At 51.1% G+C, this 23,791-nt stretch overlaps 1 protein-coding gene across 3 annotated transcripts; it reads right to left on the bottom strand.

The window, feature by feature from the left end:
• Window positions 1-4,788: 4,788 nt before the first annotated feature.
• Window positions 4,789-15,567, bottom strand: SPRY3 (sprouty RTK signaling antagonist 3). Of its 3 annotated transcripts, none has more exons than XM_085230758.1 (2): window positions 15,454-15,567; window positions 4,789-10,915 (listed from the first exon to the last, which is right to left on the bottom strand). In XM_085230758.1, the coding sequence occupies exon 2, from the start codon at window positions 10,866-10,868 to the stop codon at window positions 9,948-9,950; it is 921 nt and encodes a 306-aa protein (XP_085086884.1). In that variant the 5' UTR covers window positions 10,869-10,915; window positions 15,454-15,567; the 3' UTR covers window positions 4,789-9,947. The 3 variants fall into 3 exon arrangements, with proteins under 3 accessions (XP_085086884.1, XP_010713606.1, XP_085086883.1); XM_010715304.4 differs by lacking the exon at window positions 15,454-15,567 and adding an exon at window positions 13,997-14,151; XM_085230757.1 differs by lacking the exon at window positions 15,454-15,567 and adding an exon at window positions 13,717-13,962.
• Window positions 15,568-23,791: the final 8,224 nt, after the last annotated feature.

Genomic DNA, 23,791 nt, shown 5'->3' with positions numbered 1-23,791 from the left:
TAGCTCTCCCCGGGATATATTCAGGGATATTCCCAAAGGCTGGAGAGCAGAGAATTCCCCATTTCGCATTGCACTGCAATCCAAAAGTTCAGCCAAGGACAAGAGGAATGGGGCACTTCATCCTTTTGATTGAGTGCACCATACCCATGGGTGGCAAGGGGAGCCATACCCCAGACAGAGGGCACTGCTGCACACCATCCAATTAACCCTTCTGATAGCTTCGATTAAAAATAAAGGGGCCTTCAGGTCCCTGCTGGAGTGGCCTATTTTATGTGTGCATCTCCTTGGTTTTGCCTCAGTGTATGATGTTCAGGAAGCGGTTATTTCAGGAAAGGTACGCTATAGATAACTGATCTGCCAGCCAGGTGTCATGTTCCTTCATTTATTTTCAATTACTTTGTCTCATTAGCTCCGGTGAGAATTGCCTGGTGTCAATTCATTTGGTCACCTCCGTGCGTGCTGCACCTCTCCAGAGGCACGTCTCTGGTGTGGTGTGATCTCTCCCTGGGGGACGTTGTTACAAAACAGCTCTGCTTCTCTTTCAGCTTCATCTTGTTCTCATCTTCTGGGCTACCCCCTGCTTTCAGCCCCTTCTCAGGGTCTCACAGAGTTCCTGGAGGAAAGCAGGGGAGAAGTGCAGTCTTTGGGGCACGTTGCAGCAATAGGTGCTAGCGTCCAAAAGCTGCAAAGCCTCCAGCAAACCTCATTCCCAAATCCAACTCCCTGATACGAGACTGTGGTGGGTGGGGGTTGGACCCTTCTCCCCAGTAACAGTGACAGGATGATAGGTACTGGCTTTAAGTTGCACCAGGGGAGGTTCAGGTTCAGGAAATTAGGAAAAATTTTCTTCTCCAAAATTAGGCATTAGCATAGGTTGCCCCGGGAGGTGGTGGATTCACCATCCCTGGAAATCTTCAAGAAAAGGGTTGATGTGGCACTGAGGACATGGTTTTGTGGGCAGTATTGGTGATGGACAGTTTGATCTTACAGGTCTTTCCCAACCTTAACAATGCTATGATTCTCAGTACTGTCGGGATGGAGGTGAGATCCCAGGACCTCCTGGACTGTCATTTCAGTCCCTGCGCTGTGTACACAACTCATATATAGTTGCCTCTAAGAATGCACTTCTGGTCAATGCCCACGTTCACCCCTTTATTTGGGGGAGCACCCACCAACACCCCAAAGTCTCCATGGCTCTAGAGAGAAGTGATTTGTGCTGGTAGTCCCAGGACTCATCATGCTTCCTTAGCCCTTTTGTTCTGGTTCCATGTCCATCTATTTATGCCCAACCTCATGTAACAGAGGCAGGGACAGACGCTGGAACAGATGGTAGCATAAAGAGACAGAAGAAGACATCAATGCCATCAGATGCATATGGAAGAGAGAAACTAGCCCTCCACCTCTGCAGATTTCTCCTGTTTTCAGCACAGCATAAAGCCCTTCAAAACCAAATTCCCTACTTCTCAAGGGATGTCCCGACCTGCTGTTTGCCTCTAGGATCTCTGGCTGAACCTCTCACGGTGGACCCCCATGAAGTAGATTTGAGCTTGCTCACTGCACAAGGCTTTTGTGCTTTCTCTGTCCAAGCGTGAACTGAGCCATACCTGGCATGTCCCCAGGGTGACATGAGCAGCTTATTTGCCTGCTCACTGTCAGCCATGTGGCCAGCTCAGCTCTGGTGGTGACAACAGCAGGGACCAAAGAGGACATGATGTAATTTTCAGATCCGTTGGGGAGTTTTCAGCAGTGATGGCTGGAAAAAAACAGCAATTTCTCTGTGAAAAAGGGCACATTCACTCTGGTTCCAATGAGAAAGAAATAAATAGAAAGCCTGGTAGTGACTGTCCTTAATTGATTAGTCATTTCTGCAGATGATAATTGCACATCAAAAGACAGGGATCCTACTGTTTCATGCAAATGTCCTCAGGAATAACAGCAAGACACAGGGGAAGTGGGTAGAGGAAATAAATCCTTTAAGGCGCTGCCCGGGAGAATTCAGAGCTTGAGTTCCATTTTGGAAAAACAATGTTGCTCTGAACATGTCTGGAAGAAATATCCTCAACCTTCTGAGTGCCAGAAACATGGAGAAAAAGGAGGACAGGAGTGTGCCCCAGCCCTGCCAAAGTATCACCTTTTTCAGGCTCCAGTGGAGAGCTTGAAGAGCTGGCTGATGAGCCAGAGTTATAGTTATTCACTGTGGGTTCTGCAGCAAACCCCAATTTTGGGTCCTTCCCACACACTGCAGTCTCCTGGGCTCTCTGACTTGTGCCTGGAGTGTCCAGTCCCATTCCGCTCCCCATGCTGCCACATCTGGGCCACAAGCTAAGCGCCAACCCTGGGGCTTATTTGAGAACCTCTGTTCCATTTAATTATTTCAGTGAAGCTGCTAGCCCTGGTGTCTGGCAAAAGAGGCTTGTGAGCATGACTCAGTCAGCCTCCAAAAGCAGCAGTGAAAAAACAAGAATCTGCTGTGAGCTGCATCTTGATTTTTTTAAGCCAACCTCGTGATGCTTTGCAGGGCCAAAGCACGAGTCTGTAATATCAGAACAGTGCTATAAACTGCAGGCGTTTTGGGGTGCTTATAAGAAAAACAGTCATTTTTCACAAGCATGCAGCCACCACTGGAGTCACGGAGACCCTTTTGTAGGGAGTGAGCCCCTCTGCATCACAGCTGCACTGTGGGAGAAGCTTTTGCAGGTGTCATTTCTTGTGTGGGCAGTTTCCAAGGTTCCCAGCTGCCCTCCTCACTGCCCCCAATAAATCCCAAAACTGTGATTCCTCCAGGCCCCATGTCCCAAACATCAATGAGCAGTGGTACGCAAAGCAGAGCTGGCGACACCACCACACTGTGATCTTGCATCTGCATAGACCCACCAGCACTGGATTCTTCAGAGCAGTGGCCAAGGATTTTCAGGGCAATAAGTTGCCCTCAGCCCTACCTAAAGGATGACTGTGGAAGACGTAGGAGGCATTGGTGGTCGTGGAAAAGCAGGTTAGCAAATTCCTCCAGCCTAAATTCCCACTCTGTGGTCCTTGCGGCCTCTGGCGCAAATGAGATCTGACCTTCCACCTCCTCCTATGCAGGTCTGCAGGCCTGGATTCCCACATGCTCACCACCTTCAGTGCGGGTCAACGAACAGCTAGCATTTAAATATTCCTTCATCACTCCATCCACGTCATCAGTGAAGTCACAGACAGCGTGTTGGATCTGCAGGTTTGCCTTCAGATCCTTTACCTTCAGCTGTCTTCAGCACAGAGTTGCTGTGAGCTCCTTCCCCTTTGTAGTCAGCAAAGAGAAATAGGCGCTTTCAGGGCATGAGTCATCTGACCTATTTAGCCATCTTAGGAAGAGATGAATGAGTCCTTAAGAGGGCCCATTTCTTACTGCTGTCTAGACAGCCAAGCTCTCAGCTGCAGACGCCTACCCTTGCTCTTCGGGCTGGGAAGGACTGCTGGCTAATGGTGGGCTTCCAGTTCCAGCAAAGCATTGGCTCACTCCTGAGTATCGAGGAGAGATTTGAGCTCAGCCTGGCTTTGTTCCCTCCAAAGGGAGGATTTCAACATCAAAAAAGTGGAAACCCACTTCTGCTGTACCTCCAAGGGAGTGTTTCATGAAACTGGGCTTCCTCTGCTGCGACAACATGGCACAGGGCATTTCAGGTCTGAATGTCAATGGGCGGTGTTAGCCAAGAGGAGGTGTTTTTTTATTCTCAGCTAAACCTGCAAAAGTGGCTCAGTCATCCTGGTAGCAGCACTACGTGACTGTGACCCAGTGCCAACACCAGCTGGTCTGGGATAAACTTGAGCCTGTGGAGCGCTTGGTCTTCACGAGGATGCAAATAGCAAAGATCATGCAGTTCAAAGAGTCAACCTGTTCTAAGAAGAAAGCCCAACCACCAGGACTGTTTGTGATTCCTGGGGCTATTATGAATTTCTCTGTACAAGAGAATGAAAGTGTCCAAGTGAGTGGTGACCATCTCTTTCAGACTGCCTGTGGGCCACTTGCCTGTCGCTCTCTGTTAATCTGCATTACCATTCTTTGCCTTTCCTTGCCTTTCCTTGCCTTGCCTTGTTCATAAAGATCTGTAGATACCCACAAGATCGGTGGCATGGACTGAGAGGGACAGAGTAGGCGTGGAAAGGTGGTATTACACAAACTAAAAAGGCTGTAACATAGTTAAAACAAGCTGTGCATCTAGGAACCAAACTGGTTGGCTGTGCCTAAGAGGGACTCTGGCAATGACAAATGGCCCAAAGTCATCTTTTGTTTTAGAAGCAGGGGAAGAATGAGTCACAGCAGGGACTGGACTCACATCTGTCCTCCAAAACCCTGAAGCAGATCCTGAATGCTGTGGTGAGGGCTTGGCACATGTGTTGGAAAGCATGTTCTGGTACCAGAGACAGGCTCCAAAGCCAATGAAACAGCGCGAGAAAAGGCTCTATGCTGAGAGGCATTAGAGAATGCACTCCAGAAAAGGCTTCAGAAATGTGTTTTTGGGGCCAAACCCCAACCGATCTCAGGGGTGTCTTACCTCAGTCCCTTCTTTTGCTGCCCACGAACCCACCATGCTTCAAGGACCTGGAACAGCCACAGCAGGGAGTCAAACACTGAGATTTTTGAGGTTTTTGTTAAGCGGCAGAAGAGGGGAGGTGTCACAGAGCCAAAAAGGATCCCCACCAACACCCATCCCATGCCAGCAGTGCATATACAGAGCCAGCACCTGTTCAGAGCTTTGCCAAAGCAGGAGCCTGAGTCATGCCCTGGCTGTCACGAAGACAAGCAGACACTTTCAAAATTAATATATATTTTTATTGAATAGTTGCTCTAAGTGGGCTTGTGAAGCCACCCATAGAATTACTTCTTTCATCTCAGCAGTGGTTCAGTTATCAGTTATTAGCTTTGCAAGAGAAGAAAACCAAACAGAAGGAGGTGCATTAAAATAAATAGGTTATTTTTTTCTTATCTTTAAAATAAACTTTTGAAATAAATACTTTGTTGTTTTTTTAGAGTTTTTTTTTGTTGTTGTTATTGTTTGTTTGTTTTTTCCTTTTAAATTTACAAGAGTATTGTCAAAAAAAAAAACAGCCGTCAGGTTATAAACATGTATTATACCTTATAGAAAGGAACCCAAATAAAGGCAGCCAGGGAGGGATCTCTTTATATACTGTACAGAATGCCTTTGTACCAGTTAAATGGAGAATTAGAGGCTTCGGTTCTTGGTATGATGCTCTCCTTTGAAGCCAAGGGGACCTCCCTTCTTGGGAGAGTTTTGTGCTGAGGACGCTGGGGAGGCAGGCGGCTGCCTATCCACTGAGCATCACGAAGGCCTGAGGGAACTGCCAGGAGGTGGGAAGATGAGGAAGAGAAGGTGGATAGGGACTTCAGCAGGGAAGGAGGGGACCAGCCGCACCAGCAATTCATCGGGGAGGATTTGATTCTGCTCCTTTTGGAGCCCTTTGTATGTTTGCAAGAGGTCCTGGTGCTCACCAAGAAATACCCTGAAGCATGTGAGCCCATAGGAGGTCATAGCTTTGCTTCAGATCTGAACCAGCCACCTCCAGCTGCTGTACATATCCTAGAGAAGTGGACTCCATGGGCTCCTCACTCACTTCATTTCCACCGAAGAACAAGAATGGGTTTCAGGTGGGATAGGGGAAGATCTCTTCTCTGCATTTCTTGTACACTGGTCACAGCAAGATAGACCTTCCGATATCCAAAGACTTCTCAGTGTTCTCCAGCCTCAAAATACCCGTGGACCAGAATGAGAGAGAGAGCAAATGAACGGAGCGGGTGCTGGAAACAGCATGCTTGGGGCATGGCATGCTCTTTCCTGGTGCATTCCACTCCTGTAAACCCAGTTCATCCCTCTTTATTGCACTACAGCAGCTGTCGATAAACTGTAATTTTGTGCTTTGGCATTTTTGGCCAATGATACTTCCCCACCATTCTCTTGAATCATATGTGAGGATAGGGGAGAGTTGACTCAACAGAATTTTATGGGAATCTGAGAATGAAATCTCAAAGACCTTCCCCCCCAAAATCCAATCCTGCCAACTGTTTTTTGATGTCCTTGGCTGGCAGCAGCTGCTTTTGTGGGAGACAAAGAGCTTTCCCAGGGATGGGTGCCAACCTGGGCTACACCCCAAGCATCACCTACTTCCACTGGGAAGACTGGGGAAACTGGGATAGGATGTGTGCTTCAGGTTGGTCCACAGTGACTCCTCCTCAACAGTGCTGGGACCGATCACGCTGTATTAAAGGAATGGAACAGGGCTGAGAGAAGCCATAGCACAAAGCAAGCACCATCAGGAGTCTTTGGAGAAGATGGGAGGAGCAGAGCAGGGGGAGCTCAGGTCCTGCTCAGCAGCTCCTGCCCAGCCTCCTGCTCCTTGGCACCTGAGCATCTCTCCTTAAATTTGCCCTAAAGCCCTGCATGTTTCCTGGGAAAGGGGCCCATGACCAGCACAGATGCACAATGTGGAGAAACGCTCTCTTGCGAAGCAGTTCCATCCCTGTCAGGTCCCAAGAGTGCATGGAAAACAGAGGACTTGTCATGCGACTCTCCAAAACCAAGAAAGACACGTCGGGACAGAGAGACACCCAAACTGTCAGGGCAAGCAGCCGCACACAAACATCTGGAGCAGATGTTATCTGACTCATTACAGGGTGGGGCAGGAAAGGGGCTCACAACTCCAACCAAAATTGGAGCCCTCTCTGAAGGGAAACTGAACCATCCAGCAGCCAGAAACGGGAAGGGAGCAGGATGGAACTGGTCTGAAGACATTAGAAAAGCTCAGGAAAAATAAACATGATCAGAGGCTACCCACAGCCTCCCTGACACCAGATGGGCTCAGCGAACTGGAACTGGCATCTTCGGAGAGCTTTTGGCAAATGCCAGCTCTGAACATCTCCAGTCCATGCAACTGTAAGACCTCAACATGGCTCTGATTGACCTTCAACACAGTCCAGCTGAGGCTCTGCATGGTCTGACAGCCCTCTGTGCCCAACTGGGCCCTCTCCAATTCCTTTCTACATGCCCCATATTCCATAAAATATATCTCATGAGTTTGGCTTTTATAGGAGGTGAGACATTCAAGAGACCTGGCTGGACTCCTCAGCCCTGTACTCTGGTATGGCATGATTCCCTATTGGAAATGGAACTTCCGTGCTGACCCAGAAGAAGCCCATTAGGTAGACGGCATCCTGGACTCCTACCAATTGCTGAAGGTAAATATGCTGCAATAGTAGTGCTGGGTTCCACCTCACTGCACTATGCCAAGGCAAACTGGCTCCGAGGAGATGGTATCTGGACAGCCATCTTCTCATCCTATGGCTCCAGCACCTGGAGATCACCCCATGCTTGCATGACTTGAGAGGCCGTGAAAATTATGAAGCTTCACATGTTGAGTCATTCCACCATCAGGAGAGGAAGCAATGATTTGCAGAGATACAGAGGTGGTAACTAAATTTATAAGACGGCTCCACTTAAAAAGGAGGAGGAAAAAAAATCAAAGTAGAGCAAGTTGGAAAATTCTGTTCATTAGTTTTCTTCTGAAAGTTTCAATGAACTATTTCCCGTTCTTGTTGAAGTGAGCCAGTTCCTCAAATCCTCAATGAAAAAAAAAAGGGACTTTTTCCCCTAAAAGAGTTTTACACTTTTTAGGTGGAATAAATTAATCAGCACCAATAGATAAGTGAAGAGAAAAGGAAGGATGCCTCTTGGTGGAAGCCTCTCCCCCAGACATCACTTGGAAATACCCATATGCCAAGCAACTGCTGACATATGGATAAAAACATTTGTGATGTATTTTATAATTGATTGCCACAGAGACGGACTGATCTTGTGTTGGTACAGACACGTACAGGCTACTGTCTGAGAAGGTCATTGCCTTAAAACCCAAATGGCAAAACTGCACAGGCATCATCTTCTCCCTCCTTATCAGAACAAGATCCTTGCTGTAAGCCACAGCATCATCCTGAATTCTCTACCACTCACAGAGGTGGGCTCTGCATCTTTAGAAGCATCTTCCATCAATGCCCCTTGGGCTCTGAGTGAAACTAGGATCAGGATTTTGGTCATGCCCATACCACACCCCAGGCACAAACTCTCCACCAGGGATGGGATTCACCTCCCCTTCACACCATCAACATGTAGCTCCCTTAGAATCAAAGGAGTCAAGCACCAGCAGCACACATTTTAATTAATGTTTCTGAGGAGGATGAATCACTCCCTGGAACTGCTTCTTTTTTCTTTTTTTTTTTTTTTTCCCCGCAACAGAGGGAGCTTGGATCAGCTGTGATTTTTAGATAGCAAATGTATGGGAAGATGAATCCCATCAAGAAATGCTACCTCCTGGCTCATCCCACAGCCAGCACTAAATCCTACTCCCTCTCTGCAACCTCTATACCTCCCTTTCCCCCTCACCCGACTACCTAGGAACTCAAGGTCTAGGATTAGTGATAAACAGATCAGGAAATCATCTTCCAGAATGTGGAAGTGTACCAGGAAGCCAAACCTTGCATCTGGCACCATTCACAGCAGTATCATGGATATTATTAGTAATAGTCCTAGCCATCCTAACGTTATATTTATATGTACAAAAATAGATCCACAGAACTCTACGGAAAGAAGTGGCTGAGTGAATGCAATGGACAAGCCCTGGACAGCAGAGTCTTGGAGGAAGCCAAGGGAGACTTTGCATATATTTCTCCAGGGGAACCATTTACTTCCCTCTGCACACACTTGTGTCTCAGAGGAGTGACAGCCTTGGGACATAATTCCAGCTCCAAGCTCCCCTGACCCACCAGTGGCAAGCGGAGATGGGGCCAAGCCCAGGTCTGGAAGAATCTGCCCACAGCTGCAGCAATGGGTTTGGCCTTTTAGCATCACAGCACGTAAACCATGAAGCACTGACCCCATATCATGGTCTGCACATGGCCCAGCCCAACGGCTCCATTCAGCCCCATCCCCACTGTTACAGAATACCCTCAGCAGTGACAGTGCTGTGGCATACTGGTGGCCAAGGAAAGCAAGATGAGGGCTCAAAGGCAATTTCTGCAGGGAAGGAAGGTTGGGGTCCCATCTGCGGAAACCCCCTTCAACTCTCCATTTTCCCCAAGCCAAAACAGGACCCCCACCTCAGATCAGTGCTAAGCAGCGGGGAGAGAAGAGCTGGCTGTCGATAATTGGGTTTGGGGACTTTTTTAAAGTGATTTCAGTGCTGGTGGAAGGTACCAGACAGGCAGAAGGCAGATTTAGGGAACAGGGTGTTGGGACAAAGCTCTGTCCCCATGGCTATTTCACCCTACTCGAGGACAAGCCTGGAAGTATAGAATGGGAGCTGCATCTGCTCAGTGGTGGGATGGAGATGGGTGACAATATCATCTTCTCTCCCATCCCATCATGGTTTGCACTTTGGAGGAAGACCCTTCACCTCCAGGTATGAAGAAATTAATAGTTGTTCCAAACCAGCATCCTGCTCTCCATCACATCCCAGGGGAACCTTCCCCTCACTGCAGCTGGGCAGCAGCTGAAAGGTTTGAAATCTTCCCACAATTTCCCTTCCTCTCGGAGGCAGGAGAAATGAGGTGCCATCTGACTGGCATCTCTTGATGGCTTCCAAGCAGGCAGGGAGGCTGCTGCTGCTTGGTGGGACCCTGCAGCACCTGGAAGATGAGGGACGTAGGCAGTGGGAGTAAATGGAGACCACCTCTGAAAAGTGCTGGAAGGAGAGAACAGGTCCAGGCTCCTGGAGGATTCTAGCTTGGGATGCATGGTCCCAGCTCCTCCTACCACGGGAAGAGCCATGGCCCAGGGACCCTGAGTCTCATTCCTAGGAGGAAGGCAGGGGGCAGGGAAGCACTGCAGAGCAGGGGCAGCCAGAGGAGAATGGGGGTGAATGGGAGAGGATTAGGAGGAATTGTCTGCTTGTCCTCCCCAGGAGGGTCATACCGGCTTATCCAGTGCCTTGGGGAAAGGCGTGCCACTGGAGGAGGAGATCTTTCTGCACACCGTGTTGGTGTGGGTCTGACAGCGGCAGCCGGGGCGTTTCAGGCCGTCGTAACCCCGCTGGCAAAGTTTGAGGCACCCCAAGGTGGGAAAGTAGCAGCAGAGGCAGGGCATGAGGAGGGAGAGGAAGCTCATGGCAGCCCAGCGGGCACAGCAGGAGCCTGGCCCGCAGGAGCATGGGTCATCAGCACAGGTGTCCTCGTCATCGCTGGAGCAGTGGTAGAAGAGGCCCTTGACGCAGCAGAGACAAGTCCCGTAGTCGAGGAGGCTCTCTGGGGAGCACAGGCAGCGCTGGTTGCACAGCCAGCAGGAGGGCAGGCCACGGGCGGCCGTGCAGCGGGCACACTTGCAGCGCCCGCACTCCTCACAGACAAAGAGGTGCCCGCCGTGCAGGCTGCCCTTCTCCACCACCCCTTTCAAGGGAGATTCCTCCGCTTTCAGCTCGCCGGCCCTGGGCTGCGTCCGGATGAGCGAGTGGCCCGAGTGGGACGGCGTCAGGGCGCTGAGCAGGCGCTGCTCGGAGGCGGTGGTGCTCTGGGACACGGAGCTGGCTGTGCTGGAGTGGCTCATGGCTTGCTGCAAGGGCGGCATGTGGGGCTGCTGGCTGTGGCTGCGGTGCAGGTCCTGCAGCGTGGAGGATGCCAGGCGGTCCTGAGTCCACTCCTGCTTGTGCGGTGGTTGCGAGAGGGACGGGTTGGAGCGGGCTTGCTGGAAGCAGGTGGCTGGCCTCTCCACGTAGTTGTTGCTGGCACGGATGGAGCGGATTTGGTCGATGGACAGGACCTGCTGGAAGTCCTCAGCCGGGGGTTCCATCGTCTCGTCACAGCTGAGTTCAGCCACGCTGGAAGAGAGCTGCATCGCCAGGAGCTGGGGGAGCCTGCGGCATCAGGGCACATCTAAAAGTCCTAAAGGATGAGGTGGGAAGAGAGAGGAACATTTGTGTTATGCTTCGTAACGGTCCATATCTGCAACCTACTGAACTCCTAATGAATTTCATAATCACAGAACAGTTGGGTCAGGAGGGACATCAAAGCCCATCTGGCTCCAACCACTGACATCAGCTGGCTGCCCCCACCAGCTCAGGCTGCCTTGGGCCCCATCCCACCTGGCCTTGAGCACCTCCAGGGATGGGGCAGCCACAGCTTTCTGGGCAGCAGTGCCAGGGTTTCACTGCCCTGAGTAAAAAATTTCTTCCTAACATCTTGTTCCTAACAAACAACTTGAGGCACTTCTGAGCCCAGGAGGATGTTGGCTGGACATTTCCAAACACTGGGACAGTGAGACTTGTCCCTTGGCTCAAGTGGATGCAGCATCTTCCCATGCTCTGTGTCCTTCCACAGAAGTTCCTCAACTCTTGCCAGCACCAATGGGCACTGCCTGTCCTCCCTTGAGGAAGGGAAGCTCAGTGCTGAGACTTGTCCAGTGATAGAGCTGGGAACAGCATCTCCAGCTCAGGAAACTGTCATGAGCCAGGGACACAAGGAAGGAGGGGAACAAAACACATTTAATTGCAAGTAACAGCAACAAATCACCGCTAATACAACATGTGCTTGGCCAGGGTCTGGGACTCCCCAAGACCTTGCATTTTGTAGTGTCGTGCCCAGATTTCCCATTCACATCCCCATCATAAAAGGGCAGACTTCTATTTAACCCCAAAGCTGATATAAGCATCTTGCCTTGCTCCTAACCAAAGCTGCCATGCAAAAATGGAGCGCCATGCGGATGTGCTTCATTGCATGCCAGTACCCCCAAGAACTTCCAGTCCAGATTTCAGTTGGATATGTGCTTTGTGTGCACAGCCAACTTCCCTGGAACAAAGCCGTTCCCTGGCAGATCAAACATCTGATCTGCGGGTGACACCGGCATTGTCACAGTGCCCACAGGAAGGCTGTTCTATAGGAGCTCCTGTGGCCAGCAAAGACCAGCAAGTAGGTGAGGGGCCACAGGTAAATCTGCTCATGCAGCAGAGAGAGGCAGAGGGAAGATTGATTTTCATTAGCTAAGGCTGACCTTGAAGTGCAGGAAAAGCAAAGGCAACTTACTTTGACAGTTAAAGCAAGAAGTGCCCTCTCCCATCCCCCTTTCCGGAAAGAAAATGCAAGCATCTGCTTAGATTTGTGGGCTTTTTTGTTTTGTTTTTTTTTTTTTCCTTTGCAAGGAGCCCACTTTCAAGCCACCCTGAGTGAGATGCTTGCCCCTTGCAGAGCAATGTGAGTGGTGGATAGCTCACTGTTGGATACCCACAGCCGACTGGGAATGGATTTCTTTAGTGGGAATACAAGGTGAGCCAGGAGGGCATGGCTAACCCAGCATAGTCTGTGAGAGCATGTTTCCAGAATGGGCCCTGCAAGCCAAGCTCTCACTGAAGCACACACAGTTTGAGGAGCTGCAGTCCCCAGACCCCTGAAGAGATGTGATGCGTCTCAGTCTGCAGATGGAACCATGCAACAGGGAGCATAGCAGCTTCAGTGGGTTCCTGCATCTCTCAGGACCAAGATCCCATATCAAGGACATCCAGTGCAGCTGGAGCTCCTCACATCTCAGTGTCCATCCCTTTCATTTGGGTGCTGGGTTTTGATGTGGTTGGGCATTAGGACTCGAACCAGGCAGACGGGGGGCCCTGGGCAGATTCACATGGGGGGCTGAAAGTGAGATGTGACCCAAAGGGAGAGACCTGGGACAGCAGAGAGTCTGTGGGGATGGGGATGGTAGAACTGGGAGACTGAGAGCAGCCAAAGGGCAGCTACTCCCACCCAATCCCACACGCAATAAGTAAAGACATGCTTAGGCAGGAGGAGCAGTGTGGAGGATGCTGCAACACGGGGGGACAGGAGGCAGAGAGGAGCTGGCAATAGGAATACAGCGCGCTGCAACCTGAACACTTAAGATCTGGGTCCTGGACTTGGATGCAGCACCTGAGGCACGCCATTTCCTTGGAGAACCCATGGCACCAAACCTGGGTCCAGGTGCTCCTGGACCTACAATCCCCAGATGTAGGAGTTAGACAAAATGTCTCTTTCTGGGACCCGAGCTGGGGTGTCCCCAGAGAGATAGAGGAACTAGGGATCCCCTGGTCCAGTAGAATGGGAGAGAGGAGGACTGAACACCCAGGGGGAGGACCCTGCTGTTGCCCCACAGAATCCCACTTGCTCCAATCGCTCCTTGCCCGAGGCACGGGGGAGCTGCAGCAGGTCCCTGCCCTCTTCCCACAGCACTGCCACCCCCTCCCTGCCTACCTGCCTGTTGTGGGGAGCAGGGCAGCGTGTCCCCAGCATCCTCCTCCTCACACCCTGCCTGCCAAGCGGGCATGCCAGCTCCGGAAACCGGGTGAGCTTTATGACCGGCAGCAGCCCCAAACATATAAAGTTCGTGTGATAATGGGCCAGAGGAAGGATAGTAAAAGCAAATGATTTACAGGCACTGGAGGTGGCTGTGAGCTGGGGATGAGCTCTGCAGAGCACTCCGGTGGGAACAGAGGGGGCTTCCTCCAAGCAGGACCCCCTCATTCCCCACACATGGGCACATGCATGGCCAGGTCCCTACCTGCAGCCCCTCCACACATACCCCACTCTTGTCCAGCATTTCACGCGTGGATCCCCGTGAATGTTCCCCAAGACCCAGCACCGCCACCGGCAGCCACGCGTATCCCACGCTCCACGCGTGACCAAAACCCCACGCACCCACCCGTGTCCCGCACCCCACTCACCCCGCCGGCCGCTCCATCCGCCGTGCCCAGCCCTAGGAGCCGCCGGGCGGCACGGGCATGGGGCACCGGCCGCCCCCCCCGGCCCCAGAGCCGGGGGCAGCGAGGCAGAGCCCTGCAGGGCTGCCCGGCTCGGGTTTGTGAATGCAGGCAGGTCCTTGTGAATGGGGGCAGCGTGGAGGATGGGAGGGAGGGAGGGATTTAATGCTGCCCGTTAGCATCTCTCCCTCTCCTCTCTCTCTCTGCCGCTCGCTTTCCCGGAGCTGGAGCTCTTAATGCTTACCTAAGTGGCGTCATCCAGCTGAAATTGAATCGGCCCATTAGCGGTCCCCATAGAGCCCTGTGCATCCGCTCCCTAGATAATGACTGCAACAGAGCCGAGCGCTGCGGGATGCAGCAGGCGCTATTTAAACATTTCCGTCTCTTCTCCGGCTCTGCTTCCCCCCTCCGCGCCCACCGGGACAGCCCCGCCGTCCCCGTTCCTCGGCCCCGGGGGACACAGGGTCAGCCCCATATAGCCCCATCCCATCGGCACTCGTGGGTTCGGTTTATTTTGTCATCACCGCGGACATGGTGTGTCGGAAGCGCCTTAGGTTTGGCAGCACAAAGCAGGGGATGGCATCGACCTGTGCTGTCACCTTGATGCGTAAATCACTGTGCTTCGGGCACTGTCACCTGCTCCCCAATCCCAGTCACCTCTTCTGGGTATTTGGGAGGCATCGGTGGGAGCCTGGATGCCATCCAGAAAGTTCACAATCATTCCAAATTAGTGTTCAAAACTCAGATAGGATAGAAAGGGGCTTTTCTTCACCACACTCTCAAAATCAGCCCCACAGCTGCTGTTCTCCCAGGAACAAAATCCCTCAGACTCTGGGTCCAAGCAGGACATGGACCTTCTGTCACTCATATACCCTGTGCTCCCTTTTCGTGCTGCCTTCTGTGAGGCTTAGGTGACACCCCTGGGGCTCACCTAGAAATTAGCAGGACCTGGGTTAGCAGTCCCGAGGACACGAGGCTTCTCCTTGGTGACACTGCACACAGCTATGGAGCCAGCTTGAGCTCCTAGCCTCTCTATTTACCCCTCAGCCTTTCACAAATCCTTTCAAGCAGTGCTTTCTGGCTGAGTGAAGCAGCATTAGCAGCTTGAGGGGGCTGAGGACCCATCTTCAAGGAACTAGGGTGAAGGCATCAAGAACCAGCACCCTTTGCAAGCTCAAGCAGCATGGGAGCCTGCACCCAGGGCATGTCACCGCTCAGAGCTGGCCCAGCAAGGTTGGATGTGTGGCTGGAGAAGAAAGATAAGGGTTACAAACAGCCCTGCCACTCGTTGCCTGACAGATGGGCTTCAACCAGGATGACCCTACTGAGCTCAGTGGCTCTCTCCCAGTGCATGCCAGCAAAAGCCCAGCACAGTGACAAGGCACCCTGCACTCTGGTGGTACGTAGATGCGCCTTACCACGCTCGTTTTTAGGCATTTCAATGCTGAGCATCCCTCCCGTGGGGATGGGGGTCCACACGGGATGCTTCCAGAGGTGCTGCACCAAGAGTGGGGAACAGCAGCATCATCCCACAGCCAAAATGCCACATCCCGCTCCAACCAGCCCCTCCTCTTCATCACATCCCAGCTCAGGTTTTAAAGGCGCAGAAAGGACCGAGGTGCCCAAACCCCAGCGCCCGCCCCCAAAAAAAGCACGTGTGTGCATCCTCCCCTTCTCCCAGCCCTGATCTCTCGTTCCCACCTCAAGGCATGCAGCAATTCGGGCTTTCCTTCCACCGTCTCGCAGCATCCCTGCAGCCCATGTCGTGCTCGGCGCCCCTTTATTCTTCGCCTGCTGCTGAGGGAGGGCCAAAAGGCATGAATGCCGAGATGCCGAGACAAGTAGGAGGGTGGGAAGCAAAGGGAGAATAGCAGCCTCCTGGGGAGTTATTGACCACAGCATCTCCGAAGAGACAGGGCTGGGAACTGGGATGGATTTGCAGAGGAGAAAAGTTGAGGGATGCTTCTGAAATGGTCTGGGGCAGATCCTCCATCAGGTTCTGTTGGGGGAAGGGGGGGTTACAACTGGGATAGACATGTGGTCCCCTGACTGTGCACAGTCATAGCACAGAGGATGCTGCTATGACTGCCCTGCTCTATGATAGCCTCTCCCCATGAGAGCAGAGGATTTAGCATCCTGCTGTGGTCCGTGTCCCCTGCTACCTGTGCCTGCCAATCCCATCTCCTCCTATGGCCCTTTGGGTCACTGCTCCCAGCTGGAATCTGTCACCTCTTAACCCCTCCAGCACCCCTGGGGTCCCATCCTAAGTAGCTCCCCAGTCTCTGTTTTCTGGTCTTATTTTGGAGCATCTCCTCCTGGAACAGCTGACCGTATGGAGTTATCCATCTTCCCATGCTCAGTAACAGCTCAAAAAGGTTTTTAGATCTATGCACAAAATCATACTGATTTTAACAAAGCCAAAAGGGCTAAATCTGGAGCCTGAAGTGTTCAGCTGGGATTTAAAGCAGACAGGAGAGCCTCCAAGCACCTTGGTCTTCCCTCCTGTGCAGAACAGCTCTTTGCTGTGATCAGCCCAGGGAGAAAATCCCAAGGCAAGGCTGAAAGTGTCTGATCCCTTCTAGTGCTCTTAGCCAGACTTGGGCACCAGCAGAGGGAAGATTAATCTTTGGTTAAAGACGATGCAGGGGGAGAAGGAATAAGGGGGATGAAGAGAACGTATGATTCCCCTGATTAAATCAGACAGAAACAAAGAGGTGCTGGTGCCCTCTAATTTCTAGATTCACAGATTTTAGGGCCAGAAGGGACTGTGATGTTCATCTAGCCTGACAGTCTGTATTATGTGAAAGCCACTTGAAGGCAGACAGCGCCAGCAGCTCTTTAGAAGCAGCAGCAAGTGCTGGGGAGGAATTAAAAGGCTGTGATTCTCCCAGGGTGAGAAATGTGGAGATCCCAAAACAAGCCTCAGTGAGGAAGAACCAGGTACATCCGCCCCACTGTGCACAGAATGAACAGACGGCTGCACAGAGAGGGGAGAATCATCATTTCCCTTCTGCATCGTGCAGTTCCTTTGCTCAGCAAGCAGGAGGGAAAAAAGCAAACTGTTTCTTGTGCTTTTATTTTGTTGAATGTAGACACTTCTCCCTATGCCCTGGTGCATCTGGTGAGCAACAAGTGCTGCTCCATGGGGTTCCATACCTCAGATTCCCTCACCTGGGTACCGCGTTTCCCAACCCAATGGACACAGCTCATCCCTAGAAACGAAGCAGGAAGGCAGCTCCACCCTATTTCTTTGCCTTCATCCCTTGGAGCTCCCATTTCAATGTCACTTTAACTTGAACGCGTGTGTACAGGGGAGAAAGGCTTGGTATTAAATTGCCAATCTGGTCACATGTTGCCTGGGATTTGGCCGTAGCTAAGCAGCACCACCCCCGCATTCACTTTTTTGGCTGGTGACTCCTCTGCTCGGCGTAAGGCAGAGCCGGTGAAGAATAGGGGGGGGAAGGAAAAAAAAAAAAAAATAGAAAAAAAAAAAAAAAGGCAAGTCATTGTGAATGTCAGGAGCTCCTCAGCTGCGGGTGTGACAGCGATCCTCCCCCTCCAAACTCACTCCGGGTGAGAGCCAAAGGGAGAGGGATTTCATTAGGATCTGGTGGCGGGCTATTTTCAGAGCTGACATCCTACCCACAGCTAAAAATAGCTGGTCCCCTCCACGCAAACCAGGGTTTCTGTTCGGTTAAACTTTAATAAACCTCAGCAAGGCTCAGACCTTGCTTTCTCCCCACACTTTGCTCCCTTGCATGCTCCACTCCCATTGCTTTGCCCCGTCTCCACCCTTCATTCCCCTCTTTCTGGGTGTCCTCTCTCATCTCCCACCCATTGAGAGCCTATCCAAGGTTCTTGCTGGATCGTCCCAAAAGCACCAGGGCCACCAAACCAATTGCAAAGCAGCAGGGCCTTGCTTTGTTCACCCACAGAGAGCCCAGGTCATGTCTAGGAGGAGCCTAGCCTAAAAACCGTGTCCAACCACCACTGCTGGTCCTCATTTCTCCATGGGCTGCTGCTAATTCCCTTCCTTCATTAGCACTGTCACCCCACAGGTATTTATAGCCATTTATAGCCATTTATAGCCCGCACTGACCCTGCTTTTAACAAAAACATGAATTTAACTCCTCCTGATGCTCCTCTTGCCTCCAGCTCATCCTAGTGATCCAAAACAACCCAGTTTGGAATAACCAAGCTCTTTCCTTCTTAATGTACATCCCAGTCCCAAATATCCCTTCTTTCTCTGTTCCCAGCATAGTCAAGATGCTCTGGGCTCTGCTGCTTTTAAGACAAGAGCAAAGGTTTGTTAAAAGATGTTCCAAGCATTTCCATTTCTTCCAAAAAGGGGAATAGATCCATCTCTGCATCCTTTGCACCACATCCAGTGCAAAGGCACAGGGATAGGACACGGGCAGTGTTGGAGGAGGGACAAGCTGGCATGCCATAAGAACAGCAGGGACAGTGTCATCAGGACAGGGATGGTGTGCTTGCCTTCTGCCTCACGCTGGGTGCACGCCGGCCCTTTGGAGCCACTGGCCGCCAGCCAGCCAGCCATTTCCTGGTAATCTAATAGCCGCAGCAGATGAACTGAAAATGCATTTCCTGCCACCGTGCTGTAAAATTTTTTATTAATGTAAGGAGAGAAACGCAGCCCTGGTGCAAGGCTGCCAGGGTGAGGGACATCTGCCTTGGTGGAGAAACTGGGGATAAGGGACATGGGGATGGTGACAAGGGGATGCTGTGGGAAAGTGGTGGGCATCCCCTGAGGACACACACAGAGAGAAGCACCAGGCTGGGGTTGTGTTGAAATCCAGGCTTTGGTACAGCTTCAGCTTCCCAGCCTTGGAGGAGCACCACGGTCCCTTCTCTGCCACCCCCAGCATTGCTGCTTGAGAAAGGATGGGGCCTGAGGATGGGGTGGCCTTGGGCTGTCTCCTGCCACCTTGTCTCATTCATGGAAAGCACATGTCTTGGTTCACACTGGTGGACAGGGACACATCCCTGGAGCTCTGCAGTCAGAATATGTGCCAAGCCAGGCATCACTCACAGGGATACTGAGGCACAGGTGAGAAAAGTGCCTTTCCTAGAGGCTGAAGTGCCCCAGCAGCAAGTCCAAGGCAAAGGAACACCACAAGTGGGTTTGATGGCATCTCCTGGAGCATCCCCACCTCAAACACCCACCTCAAACACCCCAGCCCAAGTCCCCTTGTCCCAGTTGAAGCCATTCCAGTACCACCTCGGTGGACACAGCCTCAGGACTGTGGGGCTGGAGACGTTGACGCAGCCCTTTTCCCACCCGGAGCCTGCTTCCTGCGCCAAGGCAGAGCTAAATTGGAAAAACACACACAATGACCTCTTGTGGAATGTAGTATGAATATTTGATAGGTCTAATGTAATCATATCCAATCGATATAGGCAGGAATATCTTTCCTCCCTCCTGTGCTCTCACTCTGCCCTGTCCCTTCCTCTCTTTTCCTCTCTCTCCCTCGCTCTCTCTTTCATTAATGCATTCTCCACTTTACATTATTTATTAACTTCCTTCCTTTTTTTTTTTTTTTTTAATTTAGAAAAAATAAATTAAATAACAGTGGTTATCTGGAGGCTCAGCCTCTCCTGCCTAAGCGCTTTTGGGCCAAGCAGTGAGGTCCTGCTCTTATGAGGTTCCCCAAAAGCCCCTGGGCATGTCCACCCATTGCACACAGTGGAACAGAGGAATGCACAGACCCATCTCTCCCATCTCCCCATGGTGAAGCGTGGCAAATTCTTGGAAATCAGGAAATTAGGTTAGTTCATGGTTCCTGACTCAGTTTCCCTTTCCAGTAGGTATGGCTTATTCTTGGTCTGCAGTCACCTGAGAAGGACCCTTCCTGCTGCCATGCTTTGGGATGTGCAGAAGATGTCCAGGGTATGGCCAGAGCTGGCTGCCATCCCCCAAAATCTCATGATCCTAAGTATCTTCAGCACAGACTATCTCAGAGCAGACTGCAAGTAGTACAATGATCCAGGCTGCATTGATAGAATGAGTAGCAACAGCTTTAAAGTGAAACAGAGGAGACTTAGATTGGAATAAGGAAGAATTTTTTTTACACAGGGAATGGTAAAACCTTAAAACATGTCTCCGCCAACTTCTCCAACCCCACCGCGCTGCGGCTGTGTCCACCAGAGAAGTTGTGGGTACCCCATCAGTGGAGGTGCTCGAAGTTGGATTGAATGGGGCTGGTGACAGATGCCCATGTCATGGGGTTGGGCCAGAGAATCTTTAAGGGTCCCTTCCCCTTAGAGCATAGCTTGCAGGCTCACCCTTGCATGCGTCACGCAGCCCTGGCTTTTGCTGACCGAGGAAAATCACTAGCAGCTGTCTGCTGAGGACCACAGCCTGGGAGAGAGAACTGGGGAGGAGAAACGGAGGAGCACAAAGGGAGAGGAAGCAAGAGAAGCTTTGGGCCGGGGAGAGCCATAGGGATTTATCTCCCATCCCTGGGGGTCTGAAGGATTCACTCCATCTCTTTGCAGTTCCCTTGGCTGTTGCAAACACATGGGAACTGGAAAAGACTCCTGCTTTAATGTGAATTAACTTATTGACTCTGCAGAACTAAGGGTAGAAGATTGAGAGGAGGAAGTGTTGGGAAAGAGCTCCAATTAGGAGTGTTGAAGCTATATGTTATCCTCTGAGCCAGCAGGTGGTGACTGGGAGTGACCTGCAACCCTGAGTACCCCTCTTAGGACTCCAGTGCCCATATCTGCAAAAGGGTGTGGGATGTGGGATGGCTGCTTGAGACACGGAGGGATTTGGGTTCAACTCCTGGGAGTTGAAGATGGGGAGCTGAAGATGGGGAGGAGGGGACACTCATATTTCCCACCATCCTCTCCTAAGGAGAAGATCTCCAAAATATTCAGTTTTCTTCAGGTCTCCTCTTCTGTTCTAAAGCAAAGAGTACTGGTAGCTATTTCTCCATTTCAGATACAGAATACCTCCCCAGCTGCCTTCTGTCCCAGCATTTCCCACCTCGCCTCTCCCTGCAGCACTTTCCATTCAGCCTGCAAGAGCCTCCTGAATTCTTTCAAACTTATCTCCCACCCCAATGTTCCTGGGTGGGTGTTCTTCCCAGAAGAACTTCAGAGGCCTGTAATGGCCTCAGACATCACTGCAGTTGAGTAGGACCACCAGTGGTATAGCCTGAACCATGGTTGGGACTGAAGGAGAACAAGGTGAAAGCCTGTTAGAAAAGTACAGCCCAGCCATCTTGTTTTAATTTGCTAGGAAGATTTGTTTCAGGTGGAAATCTTGGTTGGAAAGGGGGTGGGAAGTGGTCTTTAGCCCACACATAGTGCTAACAAGGCTCCCAATCCTTGATCCCTTGGGGATCAAACCAGGACCCAGAAGAAAAGACTCGGTCTTCATGGAGATGCTATCCTTGCAGATACCTGCACTGCTCCCCTAATAAGGGTCCCATAAATCAGGCAGAGCTTGTCACTTGTGGTGTTCCAGCACTTTCTTCTTGATCTCCACCCCTATTCTCACCAGGCGTCTCGCCATCATCCTGCTGGTCCAGCCTTGTGCTGCCTTCCCGTGCTTCCCACCCACATCTCAGGTATGGGGACATGATGACAAGCACAGGCGGCATGGAGGAGACAAGGGAGTGAAGGCAGCTAGCAGCCCCCAGGCCAAGCTAATCAGAGAGAAACAGTGACGTAAAGGCAGGGGAAGCGGGGTCCCGGCCTTTCCCAGGCTCTGCCGTGCTCCACGCTCTGCTTCCCTGCCAGTTTATCGGCCACTGGAGCACGACCAAGGGAACATCGGCCAGGACAGAACAAATAAACATCCGAGTTTGGGCTTCCTTCCTTCCTCTGAATAACCGAAAAAAAAAAAAAAAAAAAAAAAAAAAAAGGGAGGCAGGGGATTAGATTAACTTTTAAAAGATCGAAACGACAAATAAATAATTATTTATTTATGTTTCCATGGGAACATGATGCATTCCTGGGGACTGGGCAGATCAGCTCTCTGCCCTGACTGCAGTTCCCAAGAGGATTTGGGCTCTGCTCCTTTGGCTGGTCCTTCAGTCACCTTGAAACCCACAGTCCAGTATCACTGCGAGAGACAGACATTTGGAGGTGACTTTATCCATGGAAATGGAGAATTACAAGGAGATGGAAGCTTAAATTAGCTTAAATTATTAGAAAATCCACCTGGATTCTCGTGTCTTCAACACACAGCCACCTTTCAGCCATTCACAACCAGTGTAGAGGTGCAGACCTGGCTGATACAAGTTGTTTTGCTCTTATTGCTGTTGCAACAGCCTTGCACAAGGGGAGCTACAGTCCATGGACCCTTCTCATCTTGACCTTTCTAAAAGGTCCTCCTGGATCATGCTGTGCTGTATATGGTTTTGTTAAGCTGAGTTGAGCAAAGCTGGGCTGTATCATTCAGGCTGGTTCAGGTTGTATCACTGAGGCATATTTGATTGGGTTGTATTTGGTTGCACCATTCATTGTGTTGGGTTAGATTGTGTCACTTGTGTTGGGTTGACATGCCATTTTGGTTGGGTTGAGTTGTGCTCCTGAGTGGTGTAGCAGAAATGCTAAGTCAGCTTAAAACATGATTGAGAACCTGGTGGGAAGGCAGGGCCAACCCAGGGGAGCTCAGGTGCATGCAATGTACCTGAGTGACCAGAAGGGGTGGAGCCAAGATCCACTCCTTCCCAGACCTCATTTAAGGGTTGGCAGTGGAAGTAAAGGAATTTTGTTGGAGATCACTCTACATCTGTGGCCTTCCAAGGGTAAGCAGATTTTTTCCTTGTTTTCTGTGTCCATAGCTGCTGTTTGCCTAGGACTTTAATACTCCTCTGTCATTGCTATGCTTCCCATTGCACAATGGCATTACAGGTGGTAATGAGTTTAGCTGGGCTGGACATTCAGGTTGGGTGGTTGCACATCAGAATGACACATACACTGGCACTTTTCAGTATTTTTGTTCCAATAACCACTTCCAGGAATATCCCCAATTTACTCAGACTTTCTTTGTTCTTGCAGCTTGTGTGCAAACTGCTGTGTTTCCTGTAAAACGTTAATTCCTTATCCTGACCTGCGGAAATATCCCTCAATTTTTGTCAGTGCAAAGCTATGCCTAAAGATTAAACCTGCATGTACTCTGCACGTCAAGGAAAACACCATTTGACATCAGCACCAGCAATGTGACCTACAAGAAATCCCACAAGCAGAGAAGGAATAGCAACATATCGCACGAGCCTTTGGAAGGGACTGGAGGATACATCTGTAGGATGCATAGCAGTGACGTGCTGCTGACCTCACAGTCCTAGGGTGTTGAAGCTGGTGGCCAGGATTGGCAGGGCCTTTCCCATGTGGAGGGCTAATTCTGTACCTTCAGGACCGGATGCGGTATCTCGTCAGCAGCACCCAGCTGGAGAAGGGAAGAGCATTGTGTGGGCTGTTGCTTTTTTAAAAAACCACTTATGACCCTGGGAGGAGCATGTGAGCAAGAGGCATTGCTGCAAGGAGGGGTGGAAACTGGGGAAAACTCCCAGCTCCCAAATCTCACAGGGAAATCCCTAGAAAGCTCCCTCGTGCCCCCTTTCTCAGCACAAACTCCTATACAGTGGGAATCAGGTGGGACTGTAAGTACTGGTGAGCTCCATGCCACCCTCGCTCCTTGAGGCGAAGAACAACCCCATGACCTTGCAGCGGTGCTGCCCCCCCCTCAGCCAGCACAGGAAGGGTATCCCCCAAATCCCTGGTCTCTCCCTTCTTCTGAGTACCCAGCAGCCAGGAAGGGCCACTGACAAATTCTCATGGAGGCTGAGATGCCTCTGCTGTGAGCTCAGTGACTGACTAACTCGTTTATCTCCTCTGGGAGCTGAACTGAGCATTGGGAAGCAGCAGAGCCCCGCCAGCAACTCTGCCTGTTCCAGACGCCTTCCCTATTGCTTTCCTGAAGGGGGGGGGTGGGGGGGAACTTACAAAAAAAAAGCTTGGAAAACTGAGCTGTGGTGATATGCAATCACTCAGGGACGGCACAGGA

The sequence above is a fragment of the Meleagris gallopavo genome, chromosome 9 (genome assembly GCF_905368555.1).
Source record: "Meleagris gallopavo chromosome 9, MGAL_WU_HG_1.1, whole genome shotgun sequence".
Classification (NCBI taxonomy): domain Eukaryota; kingdom Metazoa; phylum Chordata; class Aves; order Galliformes; family Phasianidae; genus Meleagris; species Meleagris gallopavo.
This window is presented reverse-complemented; position numbering and strand designations above follow the sequence as displayed.

Excerpts from the sequence above, each read along its gene's own strand:
- SPRY3 (XM_085230758.1), bottom strand. The coding sequence starts at position 10,868 with ATGCAGCTCTCTTCCAGCGTGGCTGAACTCAGCTGTGACGAGACGATG.